Here is a 24707-nt window from a genome sequence, read left to right as displayed (position 1 = left end):
GGATGCTGTGATGGGACATCTCAGATGTGGGGTGATGGTGGGGAATGGTGAATTCATGGTGGTAAAGGGAAGTTGTCCAATGGAAACCAGACTCTGTGTAGGCGCTCTCCGATGGCTAGTCCCAATCGATGGTGGCTTGGATGCATCCTCACTGCCTGCTCTTCCGTCTCCTCCTCCCAAGGTGGCCACCGGATTCCTGGTGGCAATGGCAGCCCTCATAATGGCAATGTTATAGAGGACACAGCAGGCCACGACAAACTTGGACACCCTCTCCAGCGTGTACCGGAGGACTCCCCACTACCACCCACAACCCCCAGCTGTCCAGGCATCAGAAGCATTGCTTCAGCACGCCGATGGTCTGTTTCACGATGTTCCTGGTGACTCCATGGCTCTCATTATACACATGTTGCCCTAATGAGGTTGGGTGACAGAGGGGAGTCATGAGCCACATGTAGACGGGTAATAATTTGTCCCCGAGCACCCTCTGGTTCTTCGTGGAGATAAAAATCACTGGAAACAGCAGACTGCCTCAGAATGAAGGCATTGTGGGCATTCACCGACATGATGTACTGTGCATGGTCACACACAAACCATACATTAATTGAGTGGTAGCTCTTGTGCTTCCTGTACTACTCCCCATTGACATGGGCCTACTGAACCAGGGGTATGGTGCCCTGCACCACCCCAGAATCTTGCTGACCTGGCCAGGCCACGTGCCCTCTTATCCTGTTTCTCCCTGCTGAGGGAGAAAATGATGAATTTGCTTCTTCTGGCACAGATGGCCTCCATCACTTCCCGGATGCATCAATGGATGGCATACTGGGAGATGTTGGCTATGTTACCCACTCTCACCTGGAAAGATCCAGAAGCATAGAAGTTCAATCCTACTGTGACCTTTAAAGCCATCCTCGCCCTGGTACCATCATCTAGGTCATGTTGAAGGAGGTGGCACAATTCTGTCACCACTTCCTTGTTTAACCTGAGTCACTGCTCCTGGGTGAGACGGAGGTATAAGAGGTGCTCTTGAAAAACCCGTGTTAGGGCAGGTGCAGAACCCTCCTCCTCCTTTCTCTTCGCAGACCTTCCTCTTTCTGCAGCCTCTGATCCATTTGTTGGGCAGACCCAGAGGCACAGCAACAACAGCCCCCAAACCTCGTGCAGAGTTGGGTTACCAGATCCTGTGGTCTCCCTGAAGGCATGCAGTAGCTCACCACACAACCTCCAAAAACCAGCCACAGCACTTTCATTAGCATTGCCACAGCAGAAGGAGTCAAAAGCACCTCACCTGCAAGTTGGATGCCTGGTCCTTTAAATAACACTAGTGCCTCATGCTGTTGCAGGCATATTAAGCTAACAGTGAAGAGCACAGACATTCAGTGAACCTGCATAGACCTAGTTTGTGAAAGTATGTCAAATCAGCCAGGATGATTAATTGATGTTACAATCAGACCGGTCCACGTACCACCGATGCATGCAGGGCACCCCCGTACTAGCGGCCTATCCAGCAAGAGGCACCACACATGGCACCCTGGATATGCCCGGCAGCACAGCCATGTTATCTTATGGCTTCGGGGCTTCCACCACGCTGGCCACATCCGCTGCTACGGAGCCCAAAATCGCAGACAATGTTTTCTTTACTCTTGTCTAAGAGTGTTCAAGTGCCGAAAGTTCAAAAAAACATTTCCCAGAGGATGTTCTGAATTTATCACAAAGTAAATTTACCTAAAAGAAGATTTGTATCATTATTCAGGATTGGAACAAGAATACACCACATCGACAGTGCTTTTAACTAATTCCACACAGAATCCTAAACTTCAATTTAGCTCAAGGACGAGGTTCCCTTCCCTGACAATCTTTTCACTACCAGCCCTCACTGCAACACTTTAGAATTAGAATTAGAATATTACAGCGCAGTACAGGCCCTTCGGCCCTCGATGTTGCGCCGATCATCTGACCTACACTATTCCATTTACATCCATATGTCTATCCAATGACCACTTAAATGCCCTTAAAGTTGGCGAGTCTACTACTGTTGCAGGCAGGGCGTTCCACGCCCCGACTACTCTCTGCGTAAAGAAACTACCTCTGACATCTGTCCTATATCTTTCACCCCTCAACTTAAAGCTATGTCCCCTCGTGTTTGCCATCCTCATCCGAGGAAAAAGACTCTCACTATCCACCCTATCTAACCCTCTGATTATCTTGTATGTCTCTATTAAATCACCTCTCCTCCTCCTTCTCTCTAACGAAAACAACCCCAAGTCCCTCAGCCTTTCCTCGTAAGACCTTCCTTCCATACCAGGCAACATCCTAGTAAATCTCCTCTGCACCCTTTCCAAAGCTTCGACATCCTTCCTATAATGCGGTGACCAGAACTGCACGCAATACTCCAGGTGCGGCCTCACCAGAGTTTTGTACAGCTGCATCATGACCCCGTGGCTCTGAAACTCGATCCCCCTACTAATAAAGGCTAACACACCATATGCCTTCTTAACAGCCCTATTAACCTGGGTAGCAACTTTCAGGGATTTATGTACCTGGATACCAAGATCTCTCTGCTCATCTACACTACCAAGAATCTTCCCATTAGCCCAGTACTCTGCATTGCTGTTACTCCTTCCAAAGTGAATCACCTCACACTTCTCCGCATTAAACTCCATTTGCCATCTCTCAGCCCAGCTCTGCAGCCTATCTATGTCCCTCTGTACCCTACAACACCCTTCGACACTATCCACAACTCCACCGACCTTCGTGTCATCCGCAAATTTACTAACCCACCCTTCTACACCCTCATCCAGGTCGTTTATAAAAATGACAAACAGCAGTGGCCCCAAAACAGAACCTTGCGGTACACCACTAGTAACTAAACTCCAGGATGAACATTTGCCATCAACCACCACCCTCTGTCTTCTTTCAGCTAGCCAATTTCTGATCCAAAGCTCTAAATCACCTTCAACCCCATACTTCCATATTTTCTGCAATAGCCTACCATGGGGAACCTTATCAAACGCCTTACTGAAATCCATATACACCACATCCACGGCTTTACCCTCATCCACCTGTTTGGTCACCTTCTCGAAAAACTCAATAAGGTTTGTGAGGCACGACCTACCTTTCACAAAACCGTGCTGACTATCGCAAATGAACTTATTCTTTTCAAGATGATTATAAATCCTGTCTCTTATAACCTTTTCCAACATTTTACCCACAACCGAAGTAAGGCTCACAGGTCTATAATTACCAGGGCTGTCTCTACTCCCCTTCTTGAACAAGGGGACAACATTTGCTATCCTCCAGTCCTCCGGCACTACTCCTGTCGACAATGACGACTTAAAGATCAACAACAACGGCTCTGCAATCTCCTCCCTGGCTTCCCAGAGAATCCTAGGATAAATCCCATCTGGCCCAGGGGACTTATCTATTTTCACTCTTTCCAAAATTGCTAACACCTCCTCCTTGTGAACCTCAATCCCATCTAGCCTAGTAGTCTGTATCTCAGTATTCTCCTCGACAACATTTTCTTTCTCTACTGTAAATACTGACGAAAAATATTCATTTAACGCTTCCCCTATCTCCTCTGATTCCGCACATAACTTTCCACTACTATCCTTGATTGGCCCTGTTCTAACTCTTATCATTCGTTTATTCCTGATATACCTATAGAAAGCCTTAGGGTTTTCTTTGATCCTATCCGCCAATGACTTCTCGTGTCCTCTCCTTGCTCTTCTTAGCCCTCCCTTTAGATCCTTCCTGGCTAGCTTGTAACTCTCAAGCGCCCTAACTGAGCCTTCACGTCTCATCCTAACATAAGCCGCCCTCTTCCTCTTGACAAGCGCTTCAACTTCTTGAGTAAACCACGGCTCCCTCGCTCGACAACTTCCGCCCTGCCTGACAGGTACATACTTATCAAGGACACGCATTAGCTGCTCCTTGAATAAGCTCCACATTTCGTTTGTGCCCATCCCCTGCAGTTTCCTTCCCCATCCTACACATCCTAAATCTTGCCTAATCGCGTCATAATTTCCTTTCCCCCAGCTATAATTCTTGCCCTGCGGTATATACCTGTCCCTGCCCATCGCTAAGGTAAACCTAACCGAATTGTGATCACTATCGCCAAAGTGCTCACCCACATCTAAATCGAACACCTGGCCGGGTTCATTACCCAGTACCAAATCCAATGTGGCATCGCCCCTGGTTGGCCTGTCCACATACTGTGTCAGAAAACCCTCCTGCACACACTGGACAAAAACAGACCCATCTAAAGTACTCGAACTATAGTATTTCCAGTCAATATTTGGAAAGTTAAAGTCCCCCATAACCACTACCCTGTTACTCTCGCTCCTGTCGAGAATCATCTTCGCTATCCTTTCCTCTACATCTCTGGAACTATTCGGAGGTCTATAGAAAACTCCCAACAGGGTGACCTCTCCTCTCCTGTTTCTAACCTCGGCCCATACTACCTCAGTAGACGAGTCCTCAAATGTCCTTTCTGCCGCTGTAATACTTTCCTTGATTAACAATGCCACACCCCCCCCCTCTTTTACCCTCTTCTCTGTTCTTTCTGAAACATCTAAATCCCGGAACCTGCAACATCCATTCCTGCCCCTGCTCTACCCATGTCTCCGAAATGGCCACAACATCAGGATCCCAGGTACCAACCCATGCTGCAAGCTCACCCACCTTATTCCGGATGCTCCTGGCGTTGAAGTAGACACACTTTAAACCAAGTTCTTGCTTGCCAGTGCCCTCTTGCGTCCCTGTAACCTTATCCCCTACCTCACTACTCTCAACAGCCTGTACACTGGAACTACAATTTAGGTTCCCATTCCCCTGCTGATTTAGTTTAAACCCCCCCGAAGAGCACTAACAAATCTCCCCCCCAGGATATTGGTACCCCTCTGGTTCAGGTGAAGACCATCCTGTTTGTAGAGGTCCCACCTACCCCAGAAAGAGCCCCAATTATCCAGGAAACCAAAACCCTCCCTCCTACACCATCCCTGCAGCCACGTGTTCAACTCCTCTCTCTCCCTATTCCTCTCTTCGCTAGCACGTGGCACAGGCAACAACCCAGAGATAACAACTCTGGTTGTTCTCGCTCTAAGCTTCCACCCTAGCTCCCTGAATTTCTGCCTTAAATCCCCATCTCTCTTCCTACCTATGTCGTTGGTGCCTATGTGGACCACGACTTGGGGGTGCTCCCCCTCCCCCTTAAGGATCCCAAAAACACGATCGGAGACATCACGTACCCTGGCACCTGGGAGGCAACACACCAACCGTGAGTCTCTCTCGTTCCCACAGAACCTCCTATCTGTTCCCCTAACTATGGAGTCCCCAATGACTAATGCTCTGCTCCTCTTCCCTTTTCCCTTCTGAACAACAGGGACAGACTCTGTGCCAGAGACCTGCACCCCATTGCTTACCCCTGGTAAGTCGTCCCCCCCAACAGTATCCAAAACGGTATACCTGTTGTTGAGGGAAACGGCCACAGGGGATCCCTGCTCTGCCTGCTGGTTCCCTTTCCTTCCCCTGACGGTAACCCATCTACCTACTTCTTTTACCTGAGGTGTGACTGCCTCCCTATAACTCCTGTCAATAATCCCCTCCGCCTCCCGAATGATCCGAAGTTCATCCAGCTCCAGCTCCAGTTCCCTAACGCGGTCTGCGAGGAGCTGGAGTTGGGTGCACTTCCCGCAGATGCAGTCAGCAGGGACACTCTTGGCGACCCCTACCTCCCACATTCTGCAGGAGGAACATACAACTGCCTTTACCTCCATTCCCACTATTCTAGATTCCCAATAAATCTACTGAAAAACCAAACGAAAAAAAAAAAGTCAAAACTTGTTCGCTTAGCAATCCGACGGACTGAACTTTTTAAATAAAAAGCTTACCTTATCAACACACTAGAGTCCTTTTTTTTTTGGTTAGAGGAGGAGGGTGGGTGGGAGACACTACACGTGTAGTGTCTCGGGTACTGCCACTGCCCAAATAAATAGTTTTCCCCTACCCAGCAGTCCCCGGTCCTCCGAAACAAAAAAGGGATTAACTTGTAACTTACTGAACTTGTATGGTCCTCTTTTCTCTCTCTTTCTGCAGAGTTTCACAATTTCTTCTCCCCCCTGCACAGATGTTATCAAACATGTTGCTGAAGTTCCTAATTTTTGCTGAGGGAAAGGTTACTTCTGATTAAAGTATTTTTTCCCCTTTAAAGTATTTATGGGTTTCCCTGCCACATACATCAACCCCAATGCAGAAAGTAAATTGGCTGTTCCTATCTCTATCTAAACCTCCCTCAAAACAGCCTCTGATTTTCTTTTCCTCCCTTGGGGAACAGACTCCACTTGATAGTATACTGTCGTACAACTCAGATTGTGAGCTCAAGTGCAGAGAACCAGAGGCACTTACTGCCACACTGCCACTGTGCCACAACACGATTTGTGTTCAACACGTTGGACCAATCTGCCACCTGGTAACCAGAATTGTCATAACCAGAAAAGACCATTCCGGTCCCCCTGGCCAACTCCAAGAGCTTAAAAAAAAGTTCACTACCTATATCTCTAACAAAATGCCTATCTGACTCCCTCTCAACATCACTGATGCAATAAGCCTCATACACTCCTCTGGGCAGTCTGCTTCAATCATTTACCACCTTCTATGTGAAACAATTAGAAACTGACTCTTTGATGGTCTAATAGAATATTAGATTTAGAATCGAGAATTTACATTTAGAGCAGAGAGTGTTTTTTTATGTTAACTGCCAGCGAACTCACCTGAAAGATATTGGACAGATCCCGCAGGTTGAAGATGTAATGAAATTTGATGGCCGTTGGCAGGAATGTAGAAGCCACTTTATGATGCAGGGCCAGTGCTAGGTTAATTAGCTGCTGTGTAGATTTCTGCAATACCCCAGCAAAGTTGCCAAGCTTGAGATGCTGGGACAGAATGGTACTGTAGATGGTCGCCAGGGCATCCATGCCAGGAAACGACAGAGCAAACACACAGAAGTGGCGCTGCGTTAGGAAATAGAAAATGTTTAGTCATGCTGGACAAGTACACTTTTACGCAGCGGGCATCTGCATACTCAGATTTCAATTTGAGTGGAACATTCAAGAGCAGTGGACAGCAGAGACATCTTCAAAAGCACAAGGCATAAATAAGGTAAATAAGTGGACTTTAAATCCAAGGCTGACTAGTGCGTTAACACCACCAGTTGTATTTTAAGTGGTTTTTTTTTAATGTGGACAAGATTTTGTACTCGGAAAACTGAGGGGTGTCAGTTCTAATTGTGTAGCTGACAGCTGAGAACATGCTCGGGCTCAGCTGTGATAGCCTCCATGTTAAAATAGACTGCTGACACTCAATGATCATTTCTGGGAACTAACATAGCGGCTGCAAGCAAACATTAAACTATAGCCGGCGAGAGTCAGTGCCTCAAGGAGAGCAGCAGAGAAAATTGGGAATTTGTACAAAAATATTTGTGCTGCTAATCAAGCAAAGCAACAAATCTAACTGCAAAATAATCTGCAGAAACCATCTTATCATCGGAAAATAAACATATTAAAGAGTGAGGTACTTATGAAAATTAGAAGCTTCAGGGTTAGATGCACAATGATAGCAATGACTGACATTTGCAGTGACTGGGTATTGCAGTATCAACGAAAAAGTTCCTGAGCATTGCAGATTCTCTGGGAGGTGACAAACTAATTATTGATTTCTTTCTATGTTATTTTTCAGTGTCGCCCATTTAATTCGTGATATAGCTAATCGTTATTCTGCTCCAATCCGTTGCTTTGTAGTTGATATAAAACTGCATAACAGTCCAGGACTATGGCTGTAAGGGTCCCATATGTAAAAAAAAACTGCACTGTCTCAATGTAGTTTTGAGTCAACATTTACAGTACAAATCTGCCTCTCAGAGAGAGAGGCTACAGAATGGTGAGGAAATTGAGGAAAAAAATAGAGGCCACACTGGGGCAGTACAGGGTGGTGTCCTGAGGTTGGAGCTGTGACACTTTATTGGGCAGAATAGAAGTAGTTTTATTTTGCATCTAGATGTGATATACCTCACCTGGAGCAGCTCGAATCTTACACTAAATTCCATAAATAGGAATTATTCCATTCCCCAGAACGAGCATAACTCACGTTATGAACAGAAGAAATGTTAAATTAAATATATGTATATTAAGGAAAAGAGATTCCTGGGGCTGTATACTTTAAACTAGGCTGCAGTTTATGGTGGAGTTGCAGGATGGAGTTACAGAATGTAATTGGCCAGTCAGGGATGTCTCGTGGGAGTAGGTAACGTGTGAACTGCACAAGGTAAAAAGCTGTTGAATTTGCTGCTCTCTGGCTCCATTAGTAATTACATTGCTACCAATTTAAAAAATGTCCCTTTATCCCTCACTATGTCACTGGCCCTCAGTATCTGAGTCTCCAGGGGAGGAAGATTTCCTCAGATCACCAGCAAACCTTTAAATATTCTGAAACATATTTATGATGGTAAACAATGGATATCATCCTAAATAAAGGTAAGTAACTGCCTTTAACAGGTGAATTGCCCACTGCTTCACTGTCATCCTTATCAAGGCAGAACTTCTGGGGTTGGGATTTCTATTAGGTATGATATGAACAAACTACCAAAATAGGTTCATTGATCTATGCCAGTCTTGGATTTCCATGGCTCCACAGATACCGATCTTGGGTAAGGACCTCTTTCAGATTATATGGATCACTGTTTCCAGTGCAAATGTGTAGTCACCATTATCTGCCTGTTGATAGCTACAAACAGATTAGCACAGAGATCAAGCAGTGAACAACCTAAAATGGAGTACCCATCACATTCGTGTCCAACTTAGAACATGATTTAACTTTTGCTTAAATGGTTGATGACAGAACTTTCACTTAAACAAGTAATGCAGTCCTTATCCAAGATGAGCATTGATGGAGCCCTTGTATGAGCAAGTCAGTGGTGTGCTTGTTTTAAAGGAAAGAGAATCATTCACTTTGAGAGTACCAGTGAAACCAGGAATGTGAATGTGACAAACAAATGTCTGGGGCCCAGAGCCGGGGACAACTGGGAAGCCCAGAGATGAGGAGAGCCCAGAACATAAGAACAAGGAGCAGGAGTAGGCAATTCAGTCCCTCGAGCCTGCTCCGCCATTTAATACGATCATGGCTGATTTCATCTTGGCCTCAACTCCACTTTCATGCCCGTTCTCCATAACCCTTCAACCCATTTCTAATTTAAAATGTGTCTATCTCCTCCTTAAATTTACCCAATGTCCCGGCATACACCGCACTCTGGGGTAGTGAATTCCACAGACTCACGACCCTTTGAGAGAAGTAAATTCTCCTCATCTCTGTTTTAAATCTGCCACCCCTTATCCTAAAACTATGACCTTTGGTTCCAGATTGCCCCACAAAAGGAAACATCCTCTCTATGTCTACTTTGTCAATCCCCTTAATCATCTTATATACCTCAATTAGATCTCCTTTCATTCTTCTAAACTCCAGAGAATAAAGGCCTAAACTGCTCAATCTCTCTTCATAAGACAAGCCCCGCATCTCTGGAACCCAATCTAGTGAACCTCTTCTGAACTGCCTCCAATGCAACTACAGCCTTTCTCAAGTAAGGGGACCAAAACTGTACGCAATACTCCAGGTGTGGTCTCACCAATGCCTTGTACAGTTGCAGCAACACTTCCCTACTTTTATACTCTATACCTTTTGCAACAAAAGCCAAAATTCCATTTGCCTTCCTTATTACCTGCTGCACCTGCAAACTAGTTTTCTGCGATTCATGCACGAAAACACCCAGATCCCTCTGCACCGAAGCACTCTGAAGTTTCTCTCCATTTAGTAATAATTTGCCTTTCTATTCTTCCAACCAAAATGGATAACCTCACACTTATCCACGTTAAAATCCATCTGCCAAATTTTGTCCTATTTGTAGATTTCTTATTTCTTTATTGCAACTTACTGTACCACCTATTTTAGTGTCATCTGCAAATTTGGCTATAGTACCTACTATCCCTGCATCCAAGTCATTAATATAGATTGTAAATAGTTGGGGCCCAAAGACCGAACCTTGTGGCACCCCACTAGTTACATCTTGCCAACCAGAAAAAGACCCATTTATCCCGACTCTCTGTTTTCTGTTGGTTAGCCAATCCTCTATCTATGCCAATAAATTTCCCCTAAACCCATGTGAACTTACCTTGTGTATTAACATTTTGTGCGGCACCTTAGCAAATGCTTTCTGGAAATCCAGATAAACTACATCTACAGGATCCCCATTATCCACTTTGCTTGTTACAGCTTCAAAGAACTCTAGAAAATTAGTCAAACATGATTTAACCTTCAGAAAACCATGCTGGCTCTGATGGATTGCATTTTGACTTTCTAAATGTCCTGTTATTACTTCCTTAATAATGGATTCTAACAATTTCCCAACGACAGATGTTAAACTAACTGGTCTATAGTTTCCTACTTTCTGCCTCCCTCCTTTTTGAATAAGGGTGTTACATTAGCTTTTTTCCAATCCACTGGAACCTTTCCCGTATCCAGAGAATTTTGGAATATTATAACCAATGGATCCACTATCTCCACTGCCACTTCCTTTAAGACCCTAGGATGTAGGCCATCAGGCCCTGGGGACTTGTCTGCCTTCAACCCCAATAGTTTGCTCAGTACATTTTCCCTAGTGATGATTGTTCTAAGTTCCTCCCTTTCTATAACCTCTGCATTACTTGGTACTATTGGGATGGTACTAGTGTCCTCCACCGTCAAAACGGAAGCAAAATACTGATTTAAGTGTCTCTGCCATTTCTGTGTTCCCTTCTATTTACTCCCCAATCTCATCCCCCAATGGACCAACATCCACTTTAGCTACTCTCTTCCCTTTGTTATACTTATAGAAGCTTTTGCTATCCGTTTTTATATTTTGCACTAGTTTTCTTTCATAATTTACCTTTGCTTTTTTTATTACTTATTTAGTAACCCTTTGTTGCTCTTTAAAAGTTTCCCAATCTTCCAGCCTGCCACTGGCCTTTGCAATATGGTATGCCTTAGTTTTTGGCTTTATGTTATCCTTAACTTCCTTGCTTAGCCATGGAATTTTTTTTCCCTTCTAGAATTATTCTTCCTCTCCGGGATATATTTTAGTTGGGATAAATTGAATATCTCTTAAACATCTGCCACTGCTCATCAATTGTCCTACCTTGTAGTCTTCCTGCCCAGTCCACTCGGGCCAAATCTGTCCTCATGCCTATATAATTACCTTTGTTTAATTCCAGAATGCTCGTGTGGGACTCCAGCTTCCCGCACCTCAAACTGAATTTGAAATTCTAGCATGCTATGATCACTTTTCCTTACAGGATCCTTAATTATGAGATCATTTATTAATCCCACCTCATTACACAACACCAAATCTAGAATAGTCTGCTCCCTGGTTGTTTCCACAACATATTGCTCCAAAAAAACAATCTCTAATACATTCAATGAACTCTCCCTCGAGGCTACCCTTGCCAATTTGACTAATCCAGTCTATATGCATATTAAAATCATCCATGATTATTGTCGTACCTTTCTTACAAGCCCCCAGTATTTCCTGCTTTATACTGTGCCCCACTGCGGAACTACTGTTTGGAGACCTATAGATTACTCCCACCAGTGACTTCTTTCCCTTGTTATTTCTCATTTCTACCCAGACTGATTCTACACCTTGATCTCCAGTGCCTATATCGTTTCTCACTACAGCACTGATCTCTTCCTTCACTAAAAAAGTTACATCACCTCCTTTTCCTTCCTGTCTATCCTTCCAAAATACTGAGTACGCTTGGATATTCAATTCCCAATCCTGGTTTCCCTGCAACCACGTCTCAGTAATCGCCACTAAGTCATACCCATTTGTCTCTATTTGTGCTGTTAACTCACTTATTTTATTCTGAATGCTTCATGCATTTAGATACAAAGCCTTTAAGTTTGTTCCATTATTAAATTTCCCTACTCTTGTACGATTCCTTTGTGCAATATGATGTTCACACGTTCTGTCCCTTCCTTTTATTTTCTGGTAACAATCACATGGCTTGGCCATGTGAGCCGCATGGAAGCTGGCAGGATCCCCAAGACGCATTGTACAGTGAGCTCGTCACTGGTATCAGACTCACCGGTCGTCCATGTCTCCACTTTAAAAACGTTTGCAAATGCAACATGCAGTCCTGTGACATTGACCACAAGTCGTGACAGTCAGTTGCCAGTGATCGCCAGAGCTGGCGGACAGCCATAAAGGCAGGGTTAAAGAGTGGCGAGTCGAAGAGACTTAGCAGTTGGCAGGAAAAAAGACAGAAGTGCAAGGAGAGAGCCAACCGTGTAACAGCCCTGACAACCAATTTTATCTGCAGCGCCTGTGGAAGAGTCTGTCACTCTAGAATTGGCCTTTATAGCCACTCCAGGTGCTGCTTCACAAACCACTGACCACCTCTAGTGGCTTACCCATTGTCTCTCGAGACAAGGAGGCCAAAGAAGAACAATCAGCCTCATCACTAACCTGCACTCCTACCTTCTCCTTTAACTTCCTGTTTTTCCATGCAACTGAACCCTCCCCTCCACTAATTAGTTTAAAGCCTTGTCTACAGCCCTAGTTATGCAATTCACCAGGACTCTGGTCCCAGCATGATTCAGGTGGAGCCCGTCCCATCGGAACAGCTCTCTCCTTCCCCAATACTGGTGCCAAAGTCCCATGAATTCGAACCCATTTCTCCCACACCAATCTTTGAGCTATGCATTTACCTCTAAAATCTTATTGACCCTTTGCCAATTTGCTCTTGGCTCAGGTAGGAATCCAGAGATTATAAAATTTTTGGTTCTGCTTTTTAATTTAGCCCCGAGCTGCTCATATTCCACAGCAAAACCTCTAACCTCGTTCTACCTATATGGTTGGTACCTACGTGGACCACGACAATTGGATCTTTCCCCTCCCACTCCAAGTTCCTCTGCAGCCCAGATGAGATATCCTGAACCCTGGCACCAGGTAGGCAACAGAGCCTTCGGGACTCTCGATCCTATCCACAGAGAACAGTGTCTATGCCCCTAACTATACTATCCCCAATTATGACTACATTTCTCTTTTCTCCCCCCATTTGAATGGTTACCTGTACCAGTTTGCTCATCCTCCCTACAGTCCCTGTTCTCGTCCACACAGGGAGCAAGAATCTCGAACCTGTTGGACAAGGACAATGGCTGAGGATCCTGCAGCACTACCTCCTGGATCCCTCAACCTGCCTCACTCATAGCCAGACCCTCCTCGAGCCCAGGGCCCGAGGCCAGGGACAGCCCTTGGCCCAAAGCCCATAGCTGGGGAGAGCCCAGGGCCCAGAGCCGGGGAGAGCCCAAAACACCGGAGCCACGGAGAACGCAGGGCCCTAGGTCAAGGAGAGCCCAGAACCCAGGGCCAGGGAGATAAGGGGCGGGGGGTGGGGGGGGCCCGAGGTCCGATACTGCGATGGATACTTTGTGATGCATTGTGGACAACAACTACAATGGGAAGTGCTGCTGCACAGCCCTGCGATATTACGTGCGGGGGCTGATTTAAATGGAGGGGTGGAGCAGCTGCCCCGATGACGTAGTGAGGGTGGCCGCATCCCCGGCAACGGTGTCCAGTGCCACAGCGCAGGCGCTGCTGCCATTTTTAAAGAGCTTCAAGCCCTTAGAAGAAATTTGAATTTTTAAAGGCGCAGTGCTTAACATTTGCAATTAAAAAATTAAATAAAAGCTGGAGGCCCTTTCCCCCCACCCTCCCTCCCTCCCCCCCCAAAATGTTTGTTTTTGGGCCTATCGCTCCAAAATTAACTTTATTCCCGACCCGAACTTTCCCCTCCGACCTTCTCAAATTTGCCCTTCAACACCTTCCCACCATCCCCACAGCCAATAAAAAGCGTTCTCCGCGCTCCCGACCTCTCCCACCCTGATAATTTTATTTCTCGCCCCTCCCCACCAGTGTTTCGCCTCAGAACTCTGTACGGAGTTCCGAAGGCGCGCGAGTTGTGATCAGCGGCCATAAAATCGGCGTGGGGCGGTCGCCACCAGCAGGTAAGTTCATTTGCATCTCATTTATGTTCATTTAAATATTTAGATGAAGGCCCGCGCCAAGTGGCGGGGGGGGCGGGGGAGGGGGTGCGGGGGCCACTCCAAGGTCCCCCCGCCACCAGTAATATGCGGCGGGCCCTTCTAGGCGTCAGGGTTGAGGCGGGCTTCTCACTGCAGAATTTTACAGGTCCCCACCGCCACGACCCATGGCGTCAAGGGGCTAGTAAAATTCAGCCCAATGTATCTGTTTCTCCCTAGGTTTTAGATTTTAGTTTTTTTTCATGGACTTAGGCGTTAGGGTTTTAATATTTCTTAGCATTGTGCTTTTAAAGCTTTTTTAGATTTTTTTAATGCTTAAGTTTTAGAGTCAGTTTTAGGTTTCGGGATTTTTTTGGGTGGGGGATGATTAGATATGTAGTTAGTGTTTTTACGGTTAGTTTTTTAAAAATTGACCTCAGGGGGCCCTGTCCCAGCAGTTAGCTTTGTGGCCTTGGTGAGGGCGGTGCGAGATGGTGGTTTCGGGGGAACAGTCCTGGTGGTGAGGTGTGGGTGAGTGTGTGGGAGAGGAGTGTGATCCGCATAACAATGGTAAGAATCCCAGAAATGGATTTTGATTTGTTTTGCCCAGATAAACCATAGTCCCTGATTACTACCTCTGCGCTTTCCTTCTGTCTAATCAGTGTCAACGTTAAATAGCAGATAACATCAGGGGCTTGTGCGTTATGATATATGCAAAATAGGGAGGCCTGACCAAGTCATATATTACTTTAAAAGTAAGGAGTGTTGTTATGTTAGGGAATTTGTATTTCATATAAATTGACAAGTAATATGTCATAGATGCTGGGCAAATAATGTATCATGTGGAACCTTGATGTGTTTAATGTTTATAGCAGGAATCTAAGGCTCCGAAGCTGATTTGTAAGCATTATCCCCCATAATGCTTTTTGGTCATTGCATTCTTTCTTAGTCACTACTTCTCTGTTTTCCTCTTTTTCCCCTCTAAGCTTCCCTATAGTCTATTCCCTCTCCATACATCCTCACTGTTTGCTTTTAATTCATTCTTGGGATATGGGCATCACCAGCATTTACTGTTCATGCCTTGTTCTCCTTGGGTTGACAGTGGTGGATCTTTCTCTTAAGCCACTGCAATCTGTATGGTGAAGGTGTTCACATAATACTGTTACATTGGGAGTTCTGAGATTTTGACCTAGTGGGCATGAAGGAATAGCAATATATTTCCAAACTGGAATGGTGTGTGACTTGGAGGGGATTTTGGAAGTGATGGTGTTCCTGTGCACCTGCTGCGCTTGGTCTTCTAGGTGGTGGAGGTTATGGGTTTCGGAGGTGCTGCCAAAGTAGCATTGGCCTATCCACCCATTTTATACTAACACTCTTTCTATCCCAGCATCGCAAAACTTGTTACTTCCTTCAGTTTTCCCTTTTTTTATATAATCCTCAGGCTTTATAAAAAGCTAGTTTCACGACTTGACTTACCTTATCTTTTCTTTTACTGCTTTGAATCTTCATGGTGCCTACACTATTGCCTTGACCTTTGCTTGTATTTCTGACCTCCTTATTTAAAAAAAGGGAACATAGGAGCTGGTCTGGAGAAGTGACTAGTGCCACTGTGCCCTGTGAAGTGCAGCCTCTTACCTGAGGGACATGTGGCACAATATGTGAATCATGTACTCAACCTATTCAAAGATCTGTCTCTGGAAAATTTTAAGAAATATAGTAGCTTTTCATCCCTAGACTATTAACAGGTCGAACATATTTTTCAATTTTTATGAAGTACCAATTTTGCAATATCACAGAGACCCACCATTACAACTCTCCTTCCCTTTATTGAGGTGGACAGTGCTCTTGAAACCCGGCGTTCTTACAGGCTGTGGACAGCTCTTGCCCTGGATACCAAGCTGGGAAAATCTGGCCCTACAACATCTGAGATGATGCAGCATCTTGCATTGTTTTTATTTTCAGGCATCAGGTAGAAAGTACTACTCCTTTATGCAGAAGAGCACCACCCCACCTAGATACTCACTCAATTTTTCTCCACAGAGGGCATGTCTTACCATAATTCCTGCTGTGATATGTACGGCTTTCACAATAGAATCCAGATATCCTGCTAATTCTTTAAAAAGAGAGGATGAGACCGATGCAATAGCAATGATTATAGTCTATGGACAGCTGACATTGTTTCGACTTGTGGGTGTGGGTGTGGGTGTGCGATTGATTGCTGAATTCAGTAATTTTCACCCAACAATCAATTCTGTGCCAGTTCTATAAGATATAGGATTTGTTTATAGCATTATACATCTCTGTCAGTAAGTGTTTACATATTGTAAATCTGGGAGCAGCAGCCCTGCCCTGCCTGATAGAGTTGTCACCTTGTGTAGCAGCTAAATAAATTGCAGAATAGCATTGCTTCATCAGCAGATTGAGGGCAGATCGTTTAGAGTTTTTAATGGAATACACTGTATTATCAATAGCTCTTTAGCTCTCCCTGTGTCAGATGCCTCTACCTGCTTAAGGGGGTTCCCTGGCCATCACCCACATCACTCTTTATTTGGTTGCTTGAAAGGAGGAAATGTCCAAAAGTTGTCTAGTTGATTCTTTTTGCCTTTCTTGGGCTCAGGGTTCCATAATCTATAGGGTGCCCTGAATCATTGAGCTGCATTTTACGGTCAGCAGCAAAGCAACAGTGCTGACCACTGACTTCAAAGAAAGCTGCCCACAAACATTGAGCAACCTCTGTGCATGGATTTCCTCTTTCCCAACAGCAATTTATATCTGGTACCAAGTCAAGAGGATCTCCAGGCGTCCAGCAGCAGTGATGTCAGCAGGCAGGGTAAGCAGCCAGTCACACTGAAGTATTCTGACAGACAGCAAACCAGGCAGTGCAAAGCACGAATTTTCATCACTTTTAATTTAAATTTTCAGATAATCAAATTGCATTAAGATAGATGTTAAAATTTCATAAACAAACTCTATTTTTAAACGTGACATTTCACAAATATAAAACTAGCTTTTCAGGGCCTGAGATGTTTTTCAGCAGTAATTATGAACTTACTGCACCACTAAATACCCAGTTACACCTCATCCAATAAGGTTTAACTTTTTCCAAGGGTTTTTACAGTGAGACTAACAGCGTAAGAGTGGAAGTTCTCGTCAATTCAATTAATTTGCATTGACTGCAGTCTGGGGAACCTCAATAGCGCAACCGCTGGGAAACTGCTGTCAGTTTCAGTGGAGTAATGATGGCGAATGCTGACAGTTTTGCCATGCTTAAAATCCTGGCCATTTGTCCTTGAATAAATAATGTAGACATATCTCCTTACAGTCACCCTCCTTGTACATCATATGGCACTCTCATTGGGGTTAGATGAGAAAGAGGAATAGTGGAGCAGGAAGTTCCTCCTGGTGGCCTCCTGGAGTTCAACTGAGCCTGGCACTTTCTGCTGTTTAGTGTAAACCCCCGATGATAGATATATCAAGATTCCAACAACAAGGTAGCAATGTAATCTGAACCTGCTTTGTGCTCTACTGGCTTTATGCAAAGGTTATTACTACTACTTAACTGATCTGACTATTGTTTTCCCCAGATCTTCATTGAACTGACTTTGTAAACAGTGATAGAAATGAAATCCTTCAACATACCTGCAGGCGAGGGTTGATGGTGAAACTGCCGGCTGTGGGATTCATACAGGACACGTACTGCACATTGTGAATCTCTTTAAGTGAAAGCTTAGTTCGGTCATACCTGGTAAAAGATTTTTAAAAAGATTGCTAATACTGACAAGCTTAACTAAATGAACTGAATAAAATAATGTGTTTGTATACAAACTGAGCAAAATGTGTGTATCTCTTGAAAGAACTTGCATTTATATAGTGAGTTTCACAACCTCAGGATGTTCCAAAGATAATACTCTCTATATTATATAATATAATTTCATTTTCTGTTTTAATTTCAGATTTCCAGCATCCACAGTATTTTGTTTCAGTCCCTCTCCCACTTGGTATAACACAGCTTGTCTTGAGGGTACCTGACACTGACAGTGACTATGCATTTTCCTGCCATTCCATGGACTTGCTGCTTTCCCCATATGCCTGCAAGGCTAAAAAGCTCACCAAGGAGTGACCTTGTTCTGATATTCACTGCATATAATATGCAATAGTAGGCTTCGAATAAAGCCTGACTGTCTTCATTTCATGGCTTAGCCCCTGACCATATGGATCCTGCAGCGAACAATATTTTAAAAGAAACATTTATAAACTTGCATCAATAGAGCAGCTTATCACACCCTCGGGCCCGAATTGTTTTGTAACCAATTAATTACTTTTGTTTTTGGAAGTGTGCTCACAGTTGTTAGGTAGGCGAACTTCCTGCTCTTCTTCAAATAATGCCATGGGATTTTTTTCTCTTCCAAACAGGCAGATTGGGCCTCAGTGTAAGATATTGGCCAAGAAATTGCATCCTCAACAATGCAGTACTCCTTCAATATTGCACTTAAATGTCAATATAGATTATGTGCACAAGTCATGAACTAAGGCACGAGCCAACATTCTCCTGATTGTGTCAAGAATGTTGCCAAATAAACCAAGCTGACACTTGGAAGACCCAGCTCAGAAGTAGAAATTCTGTCAAAAACCACCAGTTCAGAAAGGATCGGCCGAATTATGAATACGAGCAGACCCCCATCTGTTGCTATAGTACTGTATATATTAAAAAAGGAAAATTTCATTTAATAAACACTGGTAACCCTCACCTTGACCAGCATGAAAATATTGGGTATAAATTTTAGCCCGGGCAGCAATGTAAAATGGGTGGCAGCAAATTGGCTGCCTATTTTGCATTCCAACTGAAAATCGAGCAGTGTATAAAACAGGCTATTGATTCGCCATCACCCATTCCACATTACCATCCCAAAGTCAAATTTATGTCCCACTCATTCAGTGCTCATTTTTGATGCTTTACAGCGATAAAATGCATTAAGGAGAACATTTGCTTTAGTGTCTGAGAAGCACCCACCAGTGATTGTAATCCAAATGTTGCCTGATAAGTGTATGTGGCTGAACAGTGCCATAAGTGTCAACTTCCGGCATGTTCATGTCATCAATAAAGTATATCAGTCTCTTGGTGCCAGGTGGCCCGTAGTTCCTGCCAGCCTTCTTCTCGAGGGGCTTTTCCAGTATGGCTGCAAAACATAAACAGCAAAGGTCACCATGGAAATCCATGAGCTTTGAAATCAGAAGAACAAAGGTCCAACTGCTCAGCTGAACTATCATCATGACTCTCTGCACAAATCGGGTTAGCACTACAGTCCAGGTGAGGCAAGATACCCACGTCACCTTGGCCTCACTCACTTTGGTTCAGTCTCTTTCTGGTTAATTTACTGGCTTAAGTCCAATTTGTTTTTCTGTTCCTTAGCAATAATTTAAAAAAACTACAGATATTCTAAAGGAACATGTACATCAAGTGTGCACATACATTGACAAAGAAACTCAGGGGTGGAGGGGGAGGCTTCTATCAGTCTTCCATCATAAATCCTGTAGAAGCTCAACAGGAACACCCATGGAAATAACATTTTCAGGCATTTGTCCCATTTCCCTGGAGGGTCCACAAACATTAGAGCATAATTTCAAGGCAATAATATTTAGTATAGAATAATTTTAATCCTGTGCTCCTTTCTTGACTCCTTTTTAGTATATTCAGCAGTTTTTCTTGAGCCGAAGTCAAAGAGAGGTGACATTTCACTTGGACAGGGATCAGCAGGGTGAGACAGTATGTCACCTAGTGGTTAGAATGTAGGATTATAACCAATTCCCCACACACTCAGATAATGTTTACAGATGTGCCTTTTAGGGTGGTGAACAGCAAAGGCCAGTTCTTTCTAACAGGGAGGGGAAATAAGGGTCATTATACAAGTCCACGTTTCACTTTTTTACTGCTCTAGTTGCTGTGCACAGTGAGATCATCAACCAGTTCGATTTGACTGCATTTTCCTTGTAATTCTGCTGCCAAAATGTTCTAGTGTATTATCAGGCATGTGATGTGAACTGTGACCCCCATCACAAATGTTGTTCTTTTTTCCTGAAAGTGCAGGCTTGTGTTGTGCCGGTGGCCAAGTTCCCTCTAATTTTCCTTGGCTGTGCACTGCGTAGTCCTTTTGAGACTGATGGGTGGGCCATACAAGTGTGAAGCTTAAAAAGGCCACTGCTCGTGTGAAGCCTGTTTGTCTCCGACGTGGTACATTCTCAATTGCTATGTGGTTGCTTAGAGGGAACATTGCTGGTCGCCCTTGAATGTCTCACATAAGTGGCCATTTATTCAGTTACAAGCATAGACAAGAACTGTCAGCAGGCTATTTCAACATAAGACAGACCAGATCCTGTCTTCATGCAAGGTTCAGCAAGGTTCACCAGATTGAGTGTGTGAACCTTGCCTGCTTTTCCCTCCAAAGCCAGGGAGTGGGGTAGGGTGGAGCAGGGGCAGTTCTGGTAGCTATACTACAGCCTGGCTGACACATGAACTGCTTAAAAATCTATTTTTGTGAAAATATACAGATGCCAACTTTTTGCCATGGGCTCAAAGTGCCTAATTCTACCCATGTACCTAATGGGTAAATTATGTGCTTAATAAGAAAATAAAATTACAAAAAACTCCAGCTGCATGGCTGCATTAAAGAGACCACCGCCAAAGTAGGCGGCGGACGTAAATAAATTCGGCCTGCCCACACGGGTGCCGCGTCACGGAGCCGCCGCAATTTCAAACGCAGAGGCTCATTAGCATAGCCACAGCAGCCACCCCCAGCGATGACGTGCAGGGTACGGGCGAGCAGCCGCAGGCAACAGCGGCCAGCGCCAATGCACAGGTGCCATTTTTAAAGGGCTTATAGCCCACAATGCACATTTAAAATTTAAAGGGACAGATAAATTTAAGTTTCCTAAAACTAAATCAAATAAACGTACCATGCACTCTCCCACCACACCCCCTCCCCACCCCCCGTGGCAAATCATAACAATCCTGCCCTTTCCCCCCCGCAATACAGATATTTAAAATTTGACTGTTCCCACTGACAAAGTTCGGCACCTTTGTCCTTTACCCCTTCCCAACAACTCCCCCCAGGACCAATCCATAGCGTTTTAACCCTTTAACCCCATTCCCCCCCCACCCCGCCCCCACACAGAGAAAAAAATCCTCCTCTCCCCTCCCCACAGCAGTCGCGCCATGTTTCCCAGAACGGGAATTCGAAGGCACGGCATTGTCGGCCGCCCGAATGAAGATCGGTGCGATGATTAAGGAAGAGATGGGACCCTCATAAAATCAGGTATGTAAGTTAGTTTACATATTTAAATGGGGGAGGTCCCATCGTCGAGCGGTGGAGCGGTCGCCACGAGGCCTCGCTGCCGCCACCGAGATTGGCACGGGGCCTGTCACCATCGGGCCTTTGCCGCAACAATCTTCATCGAATATTGTAGAGTATTTGACGAAATGTAAGGCTTCCAATTATTTGGTGTTAGTAAACTTGTGAGAGTAGGAAGTATTCAAAGAAATGGCTTTATGGGGTGAGGATTGTGGTTTTAAATGTCCTGTCACTGGAAATGAAAAATAACACTGCTCCCAGTGATGACAATCCAATAAACACCAAATCCATATAGCTGGTAGTTTCAAATTTCTTCTTACTTCTTTAATCTTTTCATTTTATTTTGACCATTTGCTCATTCTTTATTTCTGTGTCCCTGTTTCATCCATTGTAGCATTGTATAATTTTCTTCATTTCGCCCATGCTTTTCAGGGCCTGTTTTTGTATTTCAATCTTTTCAAAGGCTCTTCAATTGGCATTTTCTGCACCATTTCATTGTACTTTTCTCTGTTGCTGTATTTTGTCACAGTAATGCAAAACCAAAGGGCAATGAAAAATGTCATAACTTGGGAGGATTGTGTGGGAAGGAAACTGCAGGGAGCATGTGCAAGACTATAAAACAAATGAGCAAGGCTGGAAGAATAGCTAAAGCTGCACTCAGGAGAGGGATCATTGACTGACAGGCACCTCTATAATCTGCTATCTCTGTACTCACTCCCATTATTTCTGGCACTAAAATCAATATTGAATTCTTGTTGGAACCAAAATGGCTCAGCAAATAAACAAAAATAGCAAGAACAACCAGTTGGACTCTGCTCCCCTGTTCCAACAACTACTTCCACGTGGAATTTCCCTCTCTTCTTCAGGGAGCCAAAAGATGTTTGCTTCCATGGCAATCCCACTGCAAAAGCATACACTGAGTAATAGGCACTGGGAATTGGTGGGAAGGAAGATACCTCCAGATAGGATGCATCCAGGGAATAGCAAGGAATGAGGGGCAGTTAGGTATGCACAATAAGTGATGTGCCAGCGATGCCCACATCCCATGAACAAGTATTTTTAAAAATCCTTTTTGTTATTATATTGAGAATACAGCCCTTGCATTTAGTGTCACTTGGCATGTTTTTCGGTGATATGCAAGTTTGACTTTCCTTTAAATGGTTATTCCAACTGCCTTTCAGCCTCTCTAAAATTAAAAGAACATTTACAGATATACCAACCGGATGAATCACTGCTTAATGAGATTCAGCGACAAGATGGTAACTGCAAAGAGAATTTTTGAACCACTGAATATTGAATAAATTATGTCCCAACAGTACAAATGCATTGCATTAAAAAATTGCAGAGCATTTCAGATGCACTTCAGGGAATGGAAATGAGAAACTCCAGCCCATAGTGAAACTGGACAAGTTCACTAGACAAGAGGCTTTTTTTTTAAAGCATATAAATGATTTAGCCTGAAAGAACAGCTGAAGATCTGTTTTCTTACATATGTTCCCTCTTATCTACACAGCTTATTTAATCCTAAGCGTAAAAGTCAATTCTGGTACATAAGAACAAGAACTTCAGTGAAATCCTTTATTCTTCTTGTAGTAATGGCCTGGATTTCCCTGAAGGTTCACCTCAGTACTGCTGCATCTACAGCGTACATCATTATTATGAACAGAAATTCCAGAAAATGATGACAAGTGACTTTTACCGTTACTTAACGCACCCAATAATTTTCTGCGACTTTCACTCTGCTCTGCTGAAAAGTTTATAGCTCTGACCCATCACAATCAATGGTAGTTACAAATTTACTCAATTAATGCTAGTTTGACTGCTAACATTAGGACCATTACTAAATGGTGCTGCCGGACTCACAATCAGTAAAGTTATTGATCGTCAGGTTGCCTATAATCTGAGAAATAAAATTAAAAAGTTTAATATTATCTTAACCTGAAAGGAATCTGTGAGGGTAACAGGTTTACTGACTTGGCCTAGTAAATTTACTGAAATCCTTCGATTAAGTAATCGACGTTTCGACAGCCAGACGTCTTTAAGATGGTGCACAAGAGTAGTGCCACTATCGATGCAGGCACCTACCCTAATATTCAAAGAACCCTGCCTTCAGCATTTGGTACAGGGGTTAGAAAAAGCAGATAGGAGAAGTCCTGCCCTGTTATACATCCAGCAGCCAAGTGGGGCTTCTGGAACGTTTTGACCACCGACTCCCTATCTTTGAATGATCTACAGTTTTCAATTATTAGGATCAGATGTCCACCCTTAATATCAGACCATCAAAATCAAACAGTGGTCACCCAAACACTATCTCCAGCCAAGAGGACAGACAGCTATAAAATGTACATGAAAGTCAATCCAGCCCACCACAAGGAGATACATGCGACAAGCCTGGGCGCATCCTTTCCATCAAGTTTTCTTCCTCTTCTGTGGAGAGAGACCTGGGATCTAGCCAACATTCAGTATTAGATAAGGCAGTGATCAGGAACTGGGTGAAAATCCATATCCTATCACAATGTGCCACTGTACATTAAAGCTCCAATGTCCAATAGCATCACAGGCAGTATTTCTGTACAGAATTATTTGTTTATTGACTTGTTGATAAATGTCACTCTTTAGTTGTGTTAATACTATCTCTATTAATATTACATAGAATTTACAGCACAGAAACAGGCCATTCGGCCCAATTGGTCTATAAGAACATAAGAACTAGGAGCAGGAGTAGGCAATTCAGCCCCTCGAGCCTGCTCATCCATTCAAAACAATCACGGCTGATCTCATCTCGGCCTCAACTCCACTTTCCTACCCGTTCATCCAACTCTCTCAGTGTATTCTTTTATTTCTTTCTCCCATCTGTATTTATCTAGCTTCCCCTTAAATGCATATAAAGTGTTACTACCCACATCAAAACACTGGCGCCTCTCATTTTTTTTTATCACCACACTGAGATCTCAAATTCTGCAAGAACATGAAATGCAACAGATTTTGCAGAAGGCGTGGACAGTTCCGTCAAGATGGTAGAGGAAACAGGGTGCTAAATTATCAGTGTTAGAATCCTATTAGGGACCTTTAACTTTTAAAAAGAGAAAGTCAAACTCCCAGTTATTACTGAAAGAACTACACCACAAGATTTCATGTTTTAAACAAAAACTTTACTGTGCAAGAGTTAAACAAAGCAAAACACTACTAACTTAACACTACAATTTGGAAACACTTATATTTGAAACTTAAAATTCTAACAGAACATTTCTGTTTGACTGC

The 24707-nt window shown here is 43.9% G+C and overlaps 1 protein-coding gene across 1 annotated transcript in view; it reads right to left on the bottom strand.

Moving 5' to 3' along the window:
- The window catches only part of LOC137384244 (dynein axonemal heavy chain 9-like), a 584247-nt gene that overhangs the window by 343388 nt on the left and 216152 nt on the right, over positions 1–24707 (bottom strand). Inside the window, exons 39-41 of the mRNA XM_068057979.1 lie at positions 19112–19277; positions 17740–17842; positions 6768–7007 (exon numbers count right to left, since the gene is read on the bottom strand). Coding sequence (XP_067914080.1) covers positions 6768–7007; positions 17740–17842; positions 19112–19277 — 509 coding nt within the window. The remainder of the gene's footprint in view (positions 1–6767; positions 7008–17739; positions 17843–19111; positions 19278–24707) is intronic.

Source organism: Heterodontus francisci, chromosome 26 (genome assembly GCF_036365525.1).
Source record: "Heterodontus francisci isolate sHetFra1 chromosome 26, sHetFra1.hap1, whole genome shotgun sequence".
Lineage (NCBI taxonomy): Eukaryota > Metazoa > Chordata > Chondrichthyes > Heterodontiformes > Heterodontidae > Heterodontus > Heterodontus francisci.
Note: the sequence above shows the minus strand (reverse complement) of the source record. Positions and strands in the feature narration are given on the sequence as shown.